The 19,517-nt window shown below is 48.9% G+C and overlaps 2 protein-coding genes across 5 annotated transcripts; one reads left to right on the top strand and one right to left on the bottom strand.

Moving 5' to 3' along the window:
* Positions 1–294: 294 nt before the first annotated feature.
* On the bottom strand, positions 295–4,435 carry LOC121588140 (ras-related protein Rab-8A). Of its 2 annotated transcripts, XR_006004159.1 has the most exons (6): positions 3,528–4,435; positions 1,643–1,703; positions 1,362–1,566; positions 1,132–1,272; positions 554–1,048; positions 295–442 (listed from the first exon to the last, which is right to left on the bottom strand). XR_006004159.1 is itself a non-coding variant. In XM_041905780.1 (5 exons), exons 1-5 carry the CDS (start codon positions 3,649–3,651, stop codon positions 953–955), a joined length of 627 nt encoding a protein of 208 aa, XP_041761714.1. In that variant the 5' UTR covers positions 3,652–4,435; the 3' UTR covers positions 295–952. The 2 variants fall into 2 exon arrangements, 1 of the variants encoding a protein (XP_041761714.1); XM_041905780.1 differs by having other exon boundaries at positions 295–1,048.
* Positions 4,436–4,666: 231 nt separating this feature from the next.
* LOC121588124 (ubiquitin carboxyl-terminal hydrolase 32) lies at positions 4,667–19,411 on the top strand. 3 transcript variants are annotated; one of them, XM_041905753.1, is made up of 11 exons: positions 4,667–5,997; positions 9,821–10,055; positions 11,125–13,841; positions 13,912–14,220; positions 14,840–15,189; positions 16,139–16,800; positions 16,949–17,115; positions 17,198–17,469; positions 17,572–17,757; positions 17,843–18,538; positions 18,636–19,411. In XM_041905753.1, exons 1-11 carry the CDS (start codon positions 5,940–5,942, stop codon positions 18,906–18,908), a joined length of 5,925 nt encoding a protein of 1,974 aa, XP_041761687.1. In that variant the 5' UTR covers positions 4,667–5,939; the 3' UTR covers positions 18,909–19,411. The 3 variants fall into 3 exon arrangements, with proteins under 3 accessions (XP_041761687.1, XP_041761688.1, XP_041761686.1); XM_041905754.1 differs by having other exon boundaries at positions 14,819–15,132; XM_041905752.1 differs by having other exon boundaries at positions 14,819–15,189.
* Positions 19,412–19,517: the final 106 nt, after the last annotated feature.

The following is a 19,517-nucleotide window of genomic DNA, read 5'->3' as shown; positions in this document are numbered from 1 at the left end:
ACTATGTTGCTGATGGAATGATGGGTGGTAATTGGTACGACTACGCTCTCCTGGACGCATGGCCATTGTTGTTGACTGTTTACATGCGTTTATTGCTTTTTCGGGCCACTTTTTCAACTGATTTTACCAAGGAGTCTGTGTTGAAGCTATAGAAAAGGACCGTAATCCTTATGGACGCGCAAGGAATGGTAAAGGAAAACATCCCCTACCCACAATTCCGCTACTCTGCTGCTGAAGTGTTGTTCTCACCGTTGTGTTTTGTGGGTTTGCACAAAAATACACACATGATGGTAATGGGGGTTTAATGATGACATCTCTATTTTCTAGAGCGATGCGCTTTGCTTTACATGTTTCCCTTCCAAAAAACAGCTACAGCCACATTGTCGAAGAATATTGAATGTTGAGTTCTAGAATTCCATGCTCTTCCGAAACCATCGTTACTCTAAAACAGAACAGAAAAGCCTAACATTCGTTTCGAAGCGATTTCCTTTCAATTGCTTTTGTTTTCCTTTCGTTCGAATGAATTTGTGTCGTAAAATACATCCTAACTTACGCAGTGTGTGTGTGTGTGTGTGCATTCTTAAAGTGTAAGAATGCCTTTTTTCAGAAATCACCACCCTTGAATCGGTTCGATCTGAGAATATGTATGACGAATCCATTTTACAAACTCCATGAGCTAACGTCCGCGTGAAAACGCTTCGTTTGTTTTGCGCTTTTACGTTTCGGGCAAAATCAAGTGAAGAGGAGAAATCTTTCTCCCTTCCACCCCATTTCGGTGTGTGTGTGTGTTTGTATGTGTGAGAATGTGAATGTGTAGTGATGAATGTTGCATTTGCGAATCCGTTGTCCCTCGACACCAGCCGTTTACATACATTTTAAATAATAATAGTGATAATTATTATTTAGTGTGTTATATAAAAAAGTAATAATTATTAATAGGACTATTGCAAGGTCAAAACAGATTGCACTTCGATAACCAACTCGGTGCCTTCCGTGGTTCGACCTGCGGCTTAAGCTGATGGCCACCTTTCGGTGGATTGTTTGCTTCCTGCAAAGAGAACAAAGAACGCATGAAACGCGACTCATAAAAGGCTCGAAACAAAGGAAAGTTTCAAATCGATCGCATCTTACCATTCGCTTTTCCATTTTACACTTAATATCCCGGGCAAGAGTGAAAAACGCATCGTCCACGTTGATGCTTGCCTTCGCAGATGTTTCCATAAATTTAATACCATACTCTACAGCTAGCTGTTCACCACGGACTCGGGTAACCTGAAGGACAGAGCAAGGGAGAGTAGTGTTTTAATTTCGGTGCTTTTCCTTGCCGAACCCCATTTTCCCATCTCCGTGTTCGCTCATACCTGTCTTTTTTCATTAAGCTCACACTTATTGCCGAGCAGCATCTTTTCCACGTCGGCTGCCGCATTTTCTTCGATGTTTCTAATCCAGTTTTTAATGTTCTCGAACGATTTCTCCTGTGTGATGTCGTATACCAGCATGATGCCCATGGCTCCCCGGTAATAGGCGGTCGTGATTGTACGGAATCGTTCCTGTCCCGCTGTGTCCCTGCAAAGGAAAGACGATTCCATGCCATGAAGTCACGGGAGTAGGTTCGTTGGTAAAGGGAATTGGGTAAAGTTACCATATTTGCAGTTTTATCTTTTTCCCGTCGAGATCGATTGTTCGGATTTTGAAATCGATACCTGCAAGATAAAAAAAAATAGAATAGCAAATATTAATATTATTTTTACTCGGTGCATGATCTACATTCCAATCCAGCGGCTGTTCTTGATCCTGATGCACCATGCATTTGGGTAACATAAACAAGAATCACCTTCAATCTTAGTTGAACATGTATCATAGCATTGGCATACATTCCTTCGAATGAAGGTGAAGCAGAATATGTACGATTTGTTTTGAAAACGATTAAATTAAGACGGTCAAACTTTGGTTCGACGATTACCAGCGCTCCACACAACACATGGTTACTATGGAGATGATTTCACGTGTTAACTCGATTAACCACTAGACCAACGATGAGAATAGGCAGCAGACAGCAGGCACTTGCTTGCCAAACCTTCGACCGGCGTTTGTCGTTGTGTCCGTCAGTACACAGCAGTATGCAAGGGTGGTGAAGCAGGAAGGGTACCGGGACGTTTAGAGGGACCCGACCAGAGCACAGAACATGTTGTCTGTGTGGCGCAGCAGTATGCTCATGCAAAGATATTTTTATCTTATTGTCATTCTATTTGCATTTTCTTCCTCCAATTCTGTCGCGCATCCCTGACTGAGCGTGTGCTGCAAAAAAAAGGCAAGCATTTCTAGCTGGTCGCCATAGCTAGACAGGGCATCATACATACAATTTGCCATATTTTACGTTTCCGTATCTGATCCGCCGCCGCGCAACCGGTTGCGCGGTTGCGGTAATTCCAAATGTATCTGAACCAATCGACTGCGACGGATCGGAATGAATTAAGACGAAAGCTGCACCCTGGCAGAAAATGGATGGGCGTGTGCAGGGGTGAAGAGGAGGTACTCGTGTGTTTTATTTGAGCTGTATAAATAACGCTCTCTTTTGGGGGGGGCTGTTGTATCTCGTTGGAAAAACAGTTTCATTGTTTTCTGGCAGCTATGCCGTTGCCTGCATCAGCAAATCCATGTTTCGCCTGCCTTTATCAATTACAGTTGCGGCAACAATTGTGGACACGTTTTGATAACCTCTCTGCTGCTCCGTATCACATCGGTTCGAATAGTGCGAACAGAAATTATTAGTAAATACAAATACACAGCTCCCGCCAATGGGCCACGAACGATGACGGACCGCTGCTGATCGCAGAACTGGGTTAGTATCAGCAGGAATCGATATTAGATAAGCACACAGGCGCAACCAGTCGCGTGCTTATCTAAATTAGCTGAGCAGTTCATTCTACAGTGTTCGTTCTGGTGCTGGCAGAAGAGCATGTGGTGCAAAATGTACAACGCCGAATAGACGAACAGCAGAAAAAAAGAAAAACAAACAAAACTTCTTATCGGACTTTCTGTGGAATAGATGATGATTGGGGTCTGTCTGAGCCCGTATAGCTTTGGAATTCTCCTCCTTACAAGCGATCTATCAACGCACGCACACATACACACATCAACGCACCAGCTGAAAATAAAAGCATATCCGTTTGACCGGAAAGGCCTCGCCCACTAGAGAGGAGGAAGCGAACCGGGGCTATGATGGATCTCCGCCGGGGTCCAGCGGCCTTTGCTTGTACTTTCCATTTAGCTTCCATTTAGCTTGTGCTCCAGATCGTCGGAGAAGGAAGTGAGTGAGTGGGTGGGTGGGTTTGGTGTGCGAGGCGCAGCAAGGAGGCTTCATCGCCTTGTCACGACGACAGGTGTCGTCGTCGTCGTCGTCATGGTATTACTCATTGTAAGACCAGTTTCTTTATGTGTGTAGTCGCCTTATTAAATCTCGCCTGCTTGCTGCCCGTGTCGAGGGCGCTCCGCACAAGGTCGCCATCATCGTGTTTATTACTCACCGATTGTACTGATGAATGTGGTATTGAAGGCATCCTCCGAAAAGCGGAACAGTATGCAGGTTTTGCCAACGCCGGAATCGCCGATCAGTAAAAGTTTGAACAGATAGTCGTACGTTTTCGCCATCTCTGCTGCTGCTGTTGCTTCGTTGGACTTTGGGCACTGAAACTGCTGCTGCTGCTGTGGGGAGTCCGGGTCGTCGACACTACACGGTTGCTTTGTGATCTGTCAGGGCGAGTTGCAGACGGGAGAGAGAAAAAAAACACTCCGTTCGCGGCGAGGTCCTCACAAAGCGTACACTTCACACCCGGCAGTGCACGATTTCCAAATCCGACACTTTCACACGAGCTCTAGAATCAATTCGCATGCAGCTGGGTTCGCGGTCGCCGCGGTTGAAGAACTGGCTCGAAGCACGGAGCAATCGAGTCAAGGCGAAAGGCGAGAACGGATCTGAAGGTGGCTGAAGGTAACACGGTGGTGGTGATGCTCCTTGCTTCGATTCGCGTATGCGATATGATGAGTCCGATGACGATGAAAACTTGCTAATAGCAAGCGAACAACGCGGCAGAGGATAACACACCAACACACGGGTGCTGGCAAAGTTTCGACAGGCTTGGCGAGCCTACGCGCACCGTTCCGGAGTTGGTGTAAAGCCGACGAAAGATGAAATTATTTTAAAAAAAACTTTCCTTTTGCCACACCGTTCTGTGGGGGTTTTTTTCTACTGTCTAGCGTAACAACGTAAAACGAAAACGGGAAAATGGGAAAATGGACTTGAACGTCGCTTTTTGTTTCAATCACGCACGCAGCAAACGTCAAACTGGCACGTCAAAGCGCTCCCGATTGGCACGAAGTGCTGCGTTTTGGTCATCGGGAAACGGAGAGTCGATGTTTTTACACCAAATATTGTCACGATTGCAGCACTAATTGTAGAACTTTTTTTTTGGGAGATTATAACATGGGTTGGTTATCTGCTGAGCATCGGAAAATCTGCAATTGAAACAAAGTGAGCAACTGGAGCATTTTGACAGATAACAGGTGGAAGTTGCTCAATCAACCGCAGGCTGTCAACGCACCAGTGGCTCAGTGTGTAGTGAGGGGCCCGTTTGGTCACAACAAAAAGTAAAGAATAAGCGTATAAAAACAAGATAAAGTGCAGATATCCGATTTGGATATATTTTTCACTTCAGTCGCAAGTGAAAAGAAACGGAAAATCAGTAAAATAAACAAAGCAATAAGAGTGTATAAAATAAAAATGAGCAATTTTGTCCCCTTGAACCATTCGCATAAGCCCACTGTACCGAGCGGTTTGACGTTTGGAGCGAATAGATTCCAAGAAGAGACCTTTAAACAATTCCATTGCGGAAAACGGAGGAATTCGCTAGTGTGTGTCCCGCTGGAATATGGTTTAGAAGGGAACGGTGTCAGGTGTTTTAGATTAATCACCGCGTAGCTAAATCAATCGTCGCTATTGTGTGCTTTGCGACCGTGTGGCCAAAGTAGTTTAACTAGCCACACACAGCAGACGACGAGTTGCAGTGTTTTTATGTTCCCTCGCGCGTGTGTGTATGTGTGTTTTTTTATGTGCAATCAGCGTTTGATTTCTGTGTGGTGCGACGTATCCACGACGGTCAGCAGCAGCTAGTGTACAAAACAAGGGCCTCGAATTGCGTTGTACTACCACCACTATCGCCGCGCACGCAGACGGGGTGAATTTTTCGCGGCCTGCCGATCTGTGAGCGATGGGGTTTTCCTGTTGAGTCGCAGGGAAGCGAAAGGGGGCAGCAGCAGAAAGGGCTAAGAGTGAACCGCAAAGGCTGATTACACGCTGGTGCGACCCCAGAAGGTGGTCCAAGTTAAAGAAAGTGTGACGCAATGAAAAAATTGCTTGTGCTGATTGCTGCTGCTGCTGCTGCTGCTGCTGTTTAACCCGCTATCTTCAGCGCATGTTGTCCGAAAGCATGTTACAACGGGGAAAGCGAAAAGTATAGGCGCGGTGGTAAACAAGTAAACATAGGGGCACACCTCCCACCCGTTCTCAAGCCGCCGCCGCCGCGTGTGTGTGTGATTGTGTGTATGTGTGTAAGGTGTAGTGTGCTGTGTTTTGTGATAAAAAGGATCAAATTTGCGACTGTGTGGGCGTGCGCTTGTCCAATAGAAGAGCGAAAGAAAAAAAAAGGTATTGCGATCCTGAAGGCAAGCGAGAAGGCCTTGCTCCGTGCAGTAGGGAGACGGGAGCCCGACAAGTGAGCCATGTAAAGTGACATGAAAGAGCTAGCAGGCCTGCGAAACACTGGATAACTGCGTAGTGCTACTGCAGCGAAGCAGGAGCCGAACGAGACAGGCGGGGCTGACAGCGAGGTTCAGGGTTCAGGCATCTCCCGATCAACGCAATTTTCACCCAGAAAGCAATCATGGGAGCCAAGGATTCGAAACCTTCCTGCATCAGCTACGAGGAGGCCGTCAAACGAGGTAAGTTGGCAGTGGTGGTGGAACAGCTTCATCGTGTGGCCCCCTTCCCTCGAGTGGGTCAAAACGTGATGCACACCTGCAGCCAGTCCGTGCATCCGGCGGCATCGGGGGACCGCCACTCGATGAATCCACATGCACACACATCGACACGACGGGCAAAGGGAGACCACCACCACCACCACCTGCACGCCACCCTTCGCCATCGTCTGGGCCGCGAATGAGAAAGCTAATTAGCAAACATCACGTCAGCGATAGAGCTGTAACGCTGGCAATGTAATGTGCCCACTTTTTGCCGTGCTTTGCTGCGTCCGTCCATCGCTGCAAGACGCAGAATTTATTACGCCTGCTTACTCTTGTGTCGTTCTAGAACTGTCGTATGTAACCGAGTTCGGGCAGTAGGCTGCGGCTGCTGCTGTTATGATGTTCGCAGCTCGCAACCTGCCGCAATTGCCGCGAACGAATTACGTCCAAATTACGGGCACGACAGACACCGGCAGAACAACCACCACCGCGACACTCGACAAAGGAATTTATTGATTTTCACGTTATGCTGCAGTTCCGTTTCGCTATTTGTTTGTTTCCTTGCTGCGTTGCTGCAAAAAAAAAACCCCTCCCGACAACTGCCACCGTCGAGTAGTGGAAATTTCTACACGTCATGGAGCGGTGCTTTCGCTGGATCCGGCGGTCGGCCCTCGGCCCTTTACCCCCGTTACCGCTTACCGCTATGTAACATACATACGGTACGTTGTATCTAGTGAGCAGACGCCTTTCTTTGTCCCAGCTCCTTGGGTGTGGCGCAGGAAGGGAGGGGATGGCGGGCGGGCGCAGGACATGCTGCAGTAACGCTTTATTTGTTTAAAATATTTAAATCAAACAAAACCGCTACCGGCCGCTTTTACGCAAACGCCCCACGGGAGGAGGAGTACGACACATTCCTTGCCGCTTGTGTCCGGCAAAGATTAGATTAGACAAGCCAGCCTGTCACTTAGTGTAGCGAGCCGTTTTCGATGCAAAAAATAAGCATCTTCTGTCGTGTGTGTTTTTTTACTAGAATGACAATTATTTTAGTGCTTTTTACATTCTTCAATGCTGGCCTTTCTTTTTCTGGTCGGTGCTGGAAGTTGACCCTCTTTTTTGTGGCCGCTCCCTCCAAGGCGGGAAGAAAACGGATGGAACGGCATCAATCACTCAACCCACTTGCCCCGTTGCCCCGCTGTCCCCAAATGCGTATTTTGGGTGGAATGAATAACGATTAGCTAATGCTTTCGTCATTAGATCACACCAGGCGGCCGGCTGATTAGACGACGATGGCCAATCGACATGCCGTAAGGGTGTAATTTTTTCGGGAAGGGGTGGGGCCGCCAGCCATGATGTGCCACAACGGCGGCAGAACGCGTCGGGCCACACTGTGTTTACTTTGTCCGTTTGTGTTCGCTGCGTGGTGCAGCAGTTGTCCCTGCTGATAGCGTTTTATCGCTGCTGCTTGCCGTTGGTCGTTGAGATGATGATGTTTTGCTAATTTTCTGGGCTTTCGCACTGCTGTGTGTGTGTGTGTCCGGGGATTTTATTTGTTTTTTTTTTGGTTTTTGTATTCATCGCAAGTACCTTCAAATTGGCTAATGAGGAGGGTAAAAAGCATTATACACAAATTGAATCGAGGCATGAACGAGTGTTTGGGTTGTAGTAATGACCCGCCGTAAGAGCCGCGCGCATCTGGTGGCAAAACCACGCTTCGGTTTGAAAACTGTCGCTATGGAAGATTGATTTGCCCGAGGAGTAGTGGAGATAAGATTTAGAAAAAAAGAGCTTCCTCTCGTTTGCTTTAATTACGTATTGAATGTGGGCCCGTTTGAGCATGCTCAATGTGTGCTCGTTTGAATTCTTCCGAACGATTGTAACCTCGACACAGAATGAAGGGGTTTTTTTGGCAGATTTTCCAAAAAAAAAACCCAATACCTACCACGTTCTTGCCCGCCAATACGGGTGTGCGCACAGGCGTGCCTGCGAAACGACACAAATTATCATACGTCCGTCGATGTGTCTGTGTTTGTTTAGCAGATTTCATCAGATGGTGACAATTCGACTTTAATCAAAAGCCAAATATTTACTCCGTTGTTGCGCGAGGGCTAAAACTGAGGAGATCTGTGGTCGCGCTTCTATTGTCTGCTGGCTAGGTTGACGAGTAACCAAAATGTGATACAGGCCCCCACAGCATGGTCCACAGCAGGTCCACACAGAGTAGTAAGTGAATGAACCGCTGGGCGGCCGTCTCTCGGCACCGCCATGGAACGATTTGCGGATGTCGCTAATGACTAGCACGTCGCTTCGTGTGGCGCTTTTGCTTGCTGGTCGTTGTGTGTGTGTTGGCATGTTGCTTGTACGGGAAACATAATATAAACCCATTTTTGGCGTGTGTATAAAATGTAACAAATAAATAAAAGCGTTCCGGCGTTTGCGCAAGTGGTGTTGCTGCTTGGCGCGAGCGATTACTAACAAGTTGTGAGGGAATGCAAATGGTTTGTGGAATTTTTGGCAAGCGTCTTAATGTAATCTACTGCAATAATTCGTACGCGTTTGCATCGACCCTTTTTCCGTACGGTTTAACGAATATTGCGCAAAACTATTTGCAGCTTTCGAGTGCAACAAATTACACGCATTACGCGCCAGGGGAGTTCTTTCGCTATCGATAGATTGTTGGGTCGATGTTACCCCGCACCTGACTAACCGTATATGCCCCAGCCCGCCAGCAGGTGCACAGGAAGATGCTTATAACGCTCTAATATCGTAGCCATACAAACTGCATAGAGCTACATTGCACACCGCTGGCTGTTTGCTATTTGTTGATTATTCCGGTACTCCGGTTGATTTGTGCTCTTTCCCTCTCTCACTCACTCTCGTTCTCTCTCTCTCTCTCTCTTTCCCTCCTCGATCGGATGTAAAGACTGGTTGACATTGAAACACGAGGAGTAAAGGAATGGCCTGCTTCGCACATGGTGGTGGATGCTGTTCGTTCGGCAAGGGGAGGGGAGGGAAGTGCATGCACGCGGCCAATGTAATAGAGTGGAACCAGTGAGCTAAGCCCGGGCTTTTTCCCTGCACTTGTAAATACCTTCGTGTGAACGGAAATGCGCTCAACGGAATAAGGAATGTGTGTTTGTGTGTGTGTATGTGCAACTTGCCCGTTAGTCGTTTCAGCGGGGAGCACACCAGCGGGACCCTTTATACAACGGAAACAGTTGTTAACTCTTGATGCACCATTTCAAGTCTTTCTATAAAAGATGAAACAATTGTATACGGAATGGCTGCGGGAGGTGTCTAGAAAACAATCCCGAGAGTGTCTTTTTTTCATAGCAAATCTCCAAGCAACTACTCGACTCGACGACTCAATTGTACTCAATTGCTTTGGCGTTCGAAGGGTTAATCGTTTTTATCTGGCCCAAAGGGTTCTATCGCAATAGTGTGGGGTGTGTGTAGCGGATTAAAACCCTCTTGGTTGGTGGTCGTTTTTTTTAGCAGAAGGTGCTACCATGCAGTAAACTACTCATAGTAGGCTGGAACGTGTTGGGGCTGTAAAGGCAGCCATATCAACCAGCAACCGCTCGTTCGTTGTTCTAGGTGGCAATGGTGGCTGGGTGTGTCTGAGGCCGCTTGCTAATAAATGAGTGCGAGATATAAAGCCATCGAGAGTGAAGTGTTGTGTCTGACAGGCCTCGTAGAATAGTGTGAAGCAGTTCCCTTGACACGATATTTTTTTGGTATAAAAGAGGGACGAATTTCTCCTCCACTGTATTTCAACTAATCCTCACTGCATTCTCTCTTTTAGTGACCGACTCGGAGCTGCGACGAATCAAGGATGCGTTCAAACGGTCCGCTGGCACCGCCGGATCCGTGCTCAGCAAATGTGCCTTCACGCAGGATGTGCTCGGCGACGGCGTTCCCTCGGTGGTGGCCGATTGGCTGTACACGGCTTGCGGCGGTACGGCCAAAGGTATCGCCTTCAAGGAGCTGCTGTGTGGCCTCGTGCTCCTCACGAAAGGAACGCAGGATGAGAAAATTAAGTAAGTGTATGTGTGGTGTGTGGTGTGCGTATCTCTGCAGGTGGATAGAGCGAAACGAGGTGTCGAAGTCAAGGTCGAAACTTTCTTATCGTTAGACACTTCCACCACCGTGTCCGTCCGTTCTCTGTGGCTATTTTATTGAGGAGTGTATGTTTACTTCTACGATTCTACGATACATTATTCCCCATCGTTCGCACGGGCCGTTTAGTCGAAGCTGTTGTAGACGTTTATTTATATTGTCTTGTTATCGACAGCGGTTGCGATATCGCTTCGCGCTTTGTATCATCATTGTTTAACGACAGGTCGGTCGATATCAGCGCGTTTGCGTTCGTTATCGGTGATAAAGATACGCAACGGTGCGATCGGTTCGATTGGTCGAAACGCAGGGGATAGTACCCCCGAGGGATAGAACCTTTATCCCTGAAGGCTTACGAACGATGATGGAGCGACTACTTGTCACAGTTACTTGCGGATTTCCGTTTTATCTGTTGGCCTTTTTGTTGTTATCGTCAAATGATGCACTGCTGCGGTTTGCTTGTTTTGATTCCGAGCGATTGGCCGCATCAAAGTCCCACTTCCTCTGTTCGATTCTTGTTTCACCGTTCGTTCTGGCGTCCAAGGTGGGTTAGAAGCCGCTTCGGTATTGCTATCTATGCTTTGCCGTGCTGTCGTTTAGCAAGCATACTGGTTCGGACAAACACGCGCTGAAGGAAGACGCGTTGCCGGAAACGCTAATTGAACACCATTTGGGGGAAATTGCAGAAATCTGCTAAACGAAGAAGCCACGTTACAAGGGTAGGCAATTATTCAATTAGAATGCAAGGCCATACCTGCAGAGTTGTGGCGTATGGTTTCGACCGACGCTGTCTAAGTCAGGGCCGTTGACCTCTTGTCGGAATGGTCGGTGGATAGTTACTTTTCGTTGCCATTTACGAACAAATTTGCTGATAGATGTAGGTTTTAGGTTTTAGGTCGTATAAATTCAACATGGAATAATAAGCAAACATTATGACAAAATCGAACACTGGTTACATTTTGCTAATGATGTTGTTTGCAAATGTTGTTTTAGATTTCTGTGGACACTGTACTGCAACGAGTCGGGCACGCATATACTGAAACAGGAATTCCAAAAAGCCATACAAATAGAAACGACCTACCAAAGCAATGCCACCAACAGCCCCAACAACAGCACCACCAACTGTAGCAATAATAACAATAACAATCAAACGGTCGCGAATAGAAACAATCACCAGCAGCAGCTGCAATGGAGCCGATATCAGGTGTCACTGTTCGGCCAGAACGATCGCGTCTCGTTCGAGCAGTTCAAATCGTGGATACAGATGCACCGCGGCGCAACGGCCCTGTCCAAATGGTTGCTGCAGGATGCGTGCGTCAATCTCAGCTCGGAGCTGGAAACGCCCACCTTTTACCAGAGCTTGGCCGGCGTGACGCACCTGGAGGAGCAGGACATTGGGGACCTGGAGAAGGTGTTTTGGCTGCTGAAGGGAGCCGCTGTCACCGGGCAGCTGGATCTGGAATCGCTGGGCCCGCTGGTCAGCCCTCCCGTTCCGAGAGCCGCCCTCGGGGGTGTATTTCTGGCGTTTGACGAGAACCACGACGGGCACATCGATTTCAAGGAGCTGTGCTGTGGCGTGAGTGCCGCCTGCCGCGGGCCCAGTGTAGAGCGTAGCAAGTTTTGCTTTAAAGTATTCGACATCGATCGGGACGGTGTGTTGAGCTTTGTGGAAATCAGGCAGATGGTGGACATACTGCTATCGGTGGCACGGGAGTCGAACGCTGCCATTTACCGGAATCTGACCCACGAACGGGTGCTCGCCGAGCTGTACCGGCGGGCAACGCGGGCAGATGAAGGTAAAGCCAATGGCAACGAAACCGATATCATCAGCGCATCAAACGTTCCCGAGTTTAAGTTCACCCAGGAAGACTTTCTGATATGGAGCATCGAGAGCAGCTCGAATCTGGTGCAACCGTTTCTAGATCTGCTGTTCGAAGTGTGCCACATCGTGCTGGGATTGCGTCCCCAGTGCCGCCATCTGGAAGGCGACATCGTTCGGGGTTGGTTGTCGCGGGAGGTCCGTCGGGGCTACAAGGTGGGACAGTTTTGGTATTTAATATCGTCCGACTGGTGGCAGCATTGGTCGCAGTACACGCACCTGTCGTCGCCCAGCTCGTCCTGTGTGCACTGCAAGACAACGGGCACAAGCTATGCGAACAATCGCGCCATTGCCGGCGCTGGCGGAGTGCCTTCGCTGATGCCAAACGGCGGAACGAGCAACGGAGGAGCGGTGGATGAGGCAATGATCTGTGATGAAAGCTTTACGTCCAATTCGACCGAGAGTATGGGCGATTTGCTGGGGACGGGAGATTCATCTAGTCTGGGCTCGGGAAGCAGCGGAATTTCGTACGGTCGGCATGCAGGCAGCGCGCCCGGAACGATCGACAACAGTTGTCTGATAGCGCCGAACATTTACAAGCAGATTCCGACCCTGACCGGCGAAGGGGGTCGCTTGAAGCGTGATCTTACGCTGGTGCAGCACCGAGACTTTGAGCTAGTGCCGGACTCGCTCTGGAAAGCGCTAGCTCAATGGTATGGCGGGCCGCTGCCCTTGCCAAGACAGGTCATTCAGCCCCACAGCAATGCGGGGGACGTCGAGCTGGAGCTTTATCCGCTGAATTTGAGAATACTGCGCCACCAGAGCCAACCGCCACCGCACCAGCAACAGCACGGCCAAATGGGGGGTAACAGCGCGTGGGCCAGCATGTCCGGTGGGTACGGTGCACTAACGACCGGAAGCTATCCGACCACGGTTTCCTCGGTACCGCCGGTTTTGCATCCACCGAAGAAGTATCTCGCTTACACGGCTGCGTTCAGCCGGCTGGCTACCGTGAAGCAAGTGGCCGAGTTCCTATGCCAAAGATTGAAGCTAAAACCGGAGGACATTCGGCTCTGGCACCTGGTACCGACGCCGACGGGTATCAGCGAGTTCCCGTACCTACTGGAGGAAGATCACTTGACGCTGCACGAACTGTCGATCGGCGACAACGATCAAGTGCTGCTGGAGATCCGTAACAAGGACCTGACCTGGCCGGAAGAGCTCGGATCGTTGGCCCTTTCGCAGGGCTCGGGCAGCACTAGCATGGATCGGCGCGGGACTGTTGCCTCGATCCAGTCGCAGCATCCGCCGGGCGCAACGGGACTGCACAACCTGGGCAATACATGCTTCATGAATGCGGCGCTGCAGGTCCTGTTCAATACGCAGCCCCTGACGCAGTACTTCATACAGAAGAAGCACCTGTACGAGCTGAACACGTCGAACAAGATGGGCACGAAAGGGCAGCTGGTGCTGCGGTACGCTGAACTGTTGCGCGACGTTTGGACGGCCTCGACCCGCTCTATCGCTCCGCTGAAGTTGCGCTTTTGCGTCACGAAGCATGCGCCTCAGTTTTCCGGCGGAGGGCAGCACGATTCGCAGGAGCTGCTCGATTGGTTGCTAGACTCGCTGCACGAGGACTTGAACCGGGTGATGGAGAAACCGTACACGGAGCTGAAAGACTCGGACGGCCGATCGGACGTTATCGTGGCAACGGAAGCCTGGAGTCAGCATCATGCTCGCAACCAGAGCATCATCGTGGATTTGTTTTACGGGCAGTTAAAGTCGAAGGTAACATGCCAGGGCTGTGGACGTGATTCGGTGCGTTTCGATCCGTTCAGCTTGCTGAGCCTACCGCTGCCGGTGGAAAACTACACCTACTGTGAGGTTCTCGGTGAGTAAAAATTCGTGATCTAGTGATCAGCAGCATTATTGATTTAATATTTCGTTTCATTATGCTACAGTGATGCTGCTGGATGGTTCCGTACCGGTCAAGTATGGTGTGCGATTGAACTCGGAAATGAAATACTGGGATCTGAAGAAACATCTGAGCGAGCTGTGCGGGCTCGAACCGGATCAGATGCTGATCTGTGAGTTGTCGAATTCCCAAATACGGCTCGTACTACCAAACGAGCATCGCATTAAGCCGAGTACCGCGTGTGAGCTGTATGCGTACGAGCTGCCAAAGGTCGACAGTGTGCTCCGATCCCGTGCCGGCTCCGAGCTTGGCATAAATATCGAGAAAGGGCTGAAGGACATACAGCGGAATCAAGGTACGTTCACGGCACTTGTTGGTATGTTAGGCCACGGGTTATATGAAACAATTGGACTTTGAATCATACGCATCTAGTGGATCTATTCGCTGCTGTTTGTACGTGTCATTATTGTTTCATATTTGTTTGTACTGTGTTCTCGGGGCTTTATGAAGGAATGGATGGGAAAAGCGATTGTTTGTTTTTGTGCGTTTCGGGTCATAGCGATATGATCTAAGATGCTCTCAATGCTGATTTTAATTGTGTTGTTTTTCTTTTTCGTTTTTTGTTTCGCATGTTTTTTAAAACCTATTTTCTGATTCATTTTCCTGTTCTCTCCTGCGTTCATTTTTATAACAATCCTTCTTTATACGCATCTCATTCATGTGGCATGCACATTTCTCATAACCAAACCCACTGTTTGCTTCCTTCATATATGTGTGTTTTTCTCACTTTTCATCTTTCTTGCTGAACTGAATCCGTCCCAACACACATCATTGTCATCATTTGTGCCCGTGGTTCTCATCAATTCGTGCATCATAACCACCACCACCATCACCAACTTCCTTCCTTCTTCACACAAACTCGTTCCGAAAATCTGTACCGTACTGCAATCCAGCTCTTCTACTACCATCATTAGACCCGCACCAGCTCACGACCAGCTCAATCAACACGACGATCTCGTCCACATCGTCGTCCGCGTCCTCCTCCTCCTCGACGGCCACGGCAGACGATACGGCGGCCATAACTGGGCGCAAGCCGGGCGGCTCCTCCACAGGTCGTACCGGCGACGATGGTGGAGCCACACCGCTAACGAATGGCATTCTCTACAATGGTGGCGAAGGCGGGGGAGGAGGAGGAGGAGGAGGAGGAGGTGCCGGTGGCGGCAGCGGAACGACGATGGCTAACCGTAGGACCTCGGCCACGTCGAAGGTAAGCCGGTGCTTTGGCAACACACTCTGCATGCCCCCGAATATGTTGTGCTTCAAGGTATGGTTGTGTATATAAGTTTTTTTCTTTACTCAATATTTTGTGTTATCGTATACGTTACGTACTTAGCTAGCGAAGAGCAGTTCTTTACTTTCAAAAAAAAAAGTTTCAGTTGAGTTGAAAGGTACTCCCGCGATACCCTGATGGTATGTAACTCAATTGAAAAAAACAAAAACTAAACAAGAATACTTGCTAAAGATGAATTCGGCAGGCCCGGTGAATGAATTTCCAGAAGGTGACGATATAAATTTCATTTAAATTGTTCTTTTTCATTTGTTATACACGTATTTTTTCTGGCTCCACGCTCCTTAATCATTGTAAATATGCAAGCAAATTTAAAAAAGCACCCAAACACTCATACGATCTAGCTAAACAAAAAAGGTAGCCGTTAAATGGATAACAAAACTAACAGCTCCAATTGCTTATTGCGACTGGAAGATGTTGTATTTATTTAGTCTTGGAGTATATTTGGACCTGTAAGTAAATGGAAAAAAAAACAAAAATTGTAAATATATGACACATTGGTTTTGCTTCTTTGACTCGTACGAGGAGTTTAATATTTCTGCAATAAGTTGGTAATTGAAGTTGTGTAGTAAAGATAATTATAGCTTTTGGTATGATTGTTCCAGCAGTTTACCAATTACTGTCGTAGACATCAAACAATTAACCCTAGTAGCATAACTGGTATTAAACCATCCTCACGCGAAAATACATTTCAGGGGGCATTTATTCTGTTTATTATTATTATTGTAATGATTAAACCAAACGAAAGCAGCGCTAGTTTTCACCTGTAATGTAATGTGTGCGTTATTAGTTGGCAATTGTTAGCGTAGCTAGAAGAGTAGGTGGCATTGCTGCTAGCGACAGAGAAAGAGTGATGTGTGTTGTGTAGCCTCTGTTCGTGTGTGTATGTGCGTGTGTATGTGATGATAAATCCCATGTTTTACAGCACATTCCGGAAATCAGCACCAGTCCGGACAGCACGTTCATTTACGGGGCCGGTCAGTACAACGAACTCACCGGGTACGGTACCAATGGGTATGGGAACGCGAACAGCGCTATCGGGAATCATCAGCACGCGTCCGCCACCCAGCAGCCATCGAAAGATCCGAACCGATCGAAGACGATATCGACCACCAATTTGTTGAACAATGCCGATAACGGCTGGAGCAACGGGAGCAGTGCAGGAGGGTATGATTCTCCGAACGCGCACCACCTACACCATCCGTACGATTGCAACGATTGCGATAACGTTTACATGGGAGAGGACATGCCCCCTTACGGTGACCAACAACAGCATGGCGATGCGATAAGTCTAAGTGCAATTAGTAAGCGACCGCACCCGCTCGGCGGTGGTACGGCAGGCGGACTGGCCGGACAGCGCAAGACCAACTATCTGATCGCGGTGCACCGCAAGCTCAGCCGGCAGGATACGTACTTCCTGTCGCATCACAAATCCAAACCCGGCCTGTTCGGCGTGCCGCTGCTGATTCCTTGCTATGACGGTGTCACCAACAAAGAACTGTACTGCTCGGTCTGGTTGCAGGTGGCCCGTTTACTCAGCCCACTGCCTCCAACGCCGCCCGACCAATCGAACCACGCAACGGACTGGTGAGTCATTGATTTCACGTGCTTTCGAGCGATTAAGCCTCCGCGTACAGGCGGGGGCACAGGTCCCAAGATGGGTGATAAATAATAACGATCTATTTGTCTTATCTTTTGTTCTTTCCTTTTCGCCTCTCGCCGGCAACGCCGACAGTGATGATAGTCTAGGGTACGATTTTCCGTTCACGTTGCGAGCGGTCGGAAGCGGTGGCCGTATGTGTGCCCTCTGCCCGTGGTCACGTTTTTGCCGTGGTTGTGAGATTCCGTGTAATGATGAACCGCTGCTGCAAGGGTTGATTTGTTCGGCGCCCGGGTCAGCAAGTAAGTGGATACGATCTTCCGTGCCAAACCAAAGGGGTCATACAACAATTTAACGCCGCACTGTTTTCTTCCATTGACACAGGCAATAGCTCCACACCAAATTTATCCTCCCGTGAACAAACTCCGACGCTTCGACGAAAGTTTTATGCAGCGAACTCGTCAGGCAGCTCTTCTTTGGACGGAACTACCAACCACCATCAGCAGCAACAGCCAGCATCGATGGGCTCGTTACCGGGGACGTCTTCCTCGCCGATCTCGTCATTGCAGAGCTCGATCAATGCTCGATCCATCCAAATTGCCATAGACTGGGATCCAACTGCGCTCCATCTACGTTACCAAAGTACACGCGAACGGGTAAGTGGTGGCCAGGCGGGGTGTGGCTAGTTACAACTGGAAGGTGTAGCAACAATGCTAACGATTCTTCTTTTCACACATCTCAATAAACGTGTGCTCTAGTTATGGACCGTACACGAATCGGTGGCCGTATGCCGCAAACAGCAGACGGAACCGGTGGATCTGGATCACTGCCTGCGCGCGTTCACCTCAGAGGAGAAGCTGGAACAATGGTACCACTGTTCGCATTGCAAGCAAAAGAAGCCGGCCACCAAAAAGCTGCAGATCTGGAAACTGCCTCCCATATTGGTAAGAAACCGCTTGCTTAAGGCGATTGTTTGTGTGATGTCATGACAAAAACCACTCTCCTGACTCCTCCATCATTATCCTGCAGATTGTGCACCTGAAGCGCTTCAACTACGTCAACGGCAAGTGGGTAAAGTCGCAAAAGGTAGTCAATTTCCCGTACGAAGATTTCGACCCAACGCCATACCTTGCGTCGGTGCCGCAGGAAACGATTCTTCGGCATCGTGACCTGCTCGAAGGCGTAGCGTCCGGTCCGCGTGGCGATGGACGCAATCGCGACTGTCACGAAGAGTTTGTTGAGTTTGATCGCGAAATGTCCATGATCGACGAGGCGAGTGATGAGATTTCGCTGTCCTCGCTGCGGATCAATGGCGTCAAGGGGAGCAGCGACGGTGGCGATAGCGACGATTGTGGCAATAACAATAATCGGCAATCGGATCAGTCGGCGGATGAGGAACAGAGGAGCAGTATTATAATACCGGCCATTGCCGGTTCCAATCATGTGGCTAGTGCGCGTCACCTGCACGAGAGCGACTTGATGGCCGGCGGAGGCAGCAGTTCTTACGCCGGCGATAGCGATAGTCCGGCAGCATCGACGTCCACTGTTCGAATAAAGTCGGCCAGCTCGGTTCGGAGCAGCGATTCCACGCGACGACAGCGGTTAGTGTCGACGAGTCTGACGAAGACTCCGGTCATCGACGGAGAGTTTACAGATTTCCACAAACACCACCTGAAGCCGGAGTGTGATCCGTTCGAGTTGAAGTATCAGCTGTATGCCGCTGTGGTAAGTGTGTGCAGTACTTTTCGCGGATTGTTTGCTCCGTTGGGCGGAGTGGAGTGGATAGAGTATTGATTTGTCTTCTTCCATCACTTTGCTTTAGTGTCACTCTGGAATGCTTAACGGGGGACATTACATCTCGTATGCGGCCAATCCGAACGGGTCGTGGTACTGCTACAATGATAGCTCCTGTCGGGAGATACCAACGAGGCCAAAGATCGATCCTAGCACGGCCTACCTGCTGTTTTACGAGCGGCGCGATCTCGAGTACGGGCCGTACCTACCAAAGGTAGATGGAAGGCAACTGCCAAGCGAAGGCCTGCTCGACATCGATGACAGTGATAATGATTTGAAAAAGATGTGCTCGTTAATGTAAGACCGGACGATTGTTGCTAGCTGGGGAAGGTGCGATCACAGTGCAACGCCTCGATCGTTCGGATCGGATCGGATCGGATCGGACGTAAGCATACAACAGCAAGGTAGCTAATCGAAACGAAAGTAATTTAAATGTACGCCATTTCTTTCATAATCAGAAAAGCAACTAGTTCCGGATATGTAGTCTAGCTTAAATTGATCAAATCAAAGTATAATCAAAGCGAGTTTTCACGTCTTATATGCAATCGAGCATGGGATTGTTTATTGCAATCCACATCTTACAATGTGCAATCCACATTCTTGGAGAGAACGGCAGGAAGAATCGATAGGACGGTAGGGCGGCACGGTGACATGTGAAACGGGTCGGGCAAAGGGTTCGGTGTGATGTGCGATACGCAGAGAGAAGGAAGGATGCATCGTATTTTAGTTTTTACGCGTTGCTTTTGCAAAAATTCGCTAGGCTTTACATTTTTCTACGAAAAATATAGCGAGATAAGCATACACAGATAGCGCAGAGCAGCCTGCTTTGAGTTGGCCGATATGATATGAACGCGTGTTGCAACACTTTGAATGCGCTGTGATGTACTATTTGCAGAGAGTGGAGGCGACA

This window comes from Anopheles merus, chromosome 2R (assembly GCF_017562075.2).
Source record: "Anopheles merus strain MAF chromosome 2R, AmerM5.1, whole genome shotgun sequence".
NCBI lineage: Eukaryota > Metazoa > Arthropoda > Insecta > Diptera > Culicidae > Anopheles > Anopheles merus.
This window is presented reverse-complemented; position numbering and strand designations above follow the sequence as displayed.

Excerpts from the sequence above, each read along its gene's own strand:
- LOC121588140 (XM_041905780.1), bottom strand. The coding sequence starts at position 3,651 with ATGGCGAAAACGTACGACTATCTGTTCAAACTTTTACTGATCGGCGAT. Across the intron at positions 1,567-1,642 it reads AAGATAAAACTGCAAATATG|GGACACAGCGGGACAGGAAC; the intron begins GTAACTTTACCC and ends TTTCCTTTGCAG. Across the intron at positions 1,049-1,131 it reads GTAAAATGGAAAAGCGAATG|GAAGCAAACAATCCACCGAA; the intron begins GTAAGATGCGAT and ends TTCTCTTTGCAG.
- LOC121588124 (XM_041905752.1), top strand. The coding sequence starts at position 5,940 with ATGGGAGCCAAGGATTCGAAACCTTCCTGCATCAGCTACGAGGAGGCC. Across the intron at positions 10,056-11,124 it reads ACGCAGGATGAGAAAATTAA|ATTTCTGTGGACACTGTACT; the intron begins GTAAGTGTATGT and ends ATGTTGTTTTAG. Across the intron at positions 17,470-17,571 it reads ACCAAAGTACACGCGAACGG|TTATGGACCGTACACGAATC; the intron begins GTAAGTGGTGGC and ends CGTGTGCTCTAG.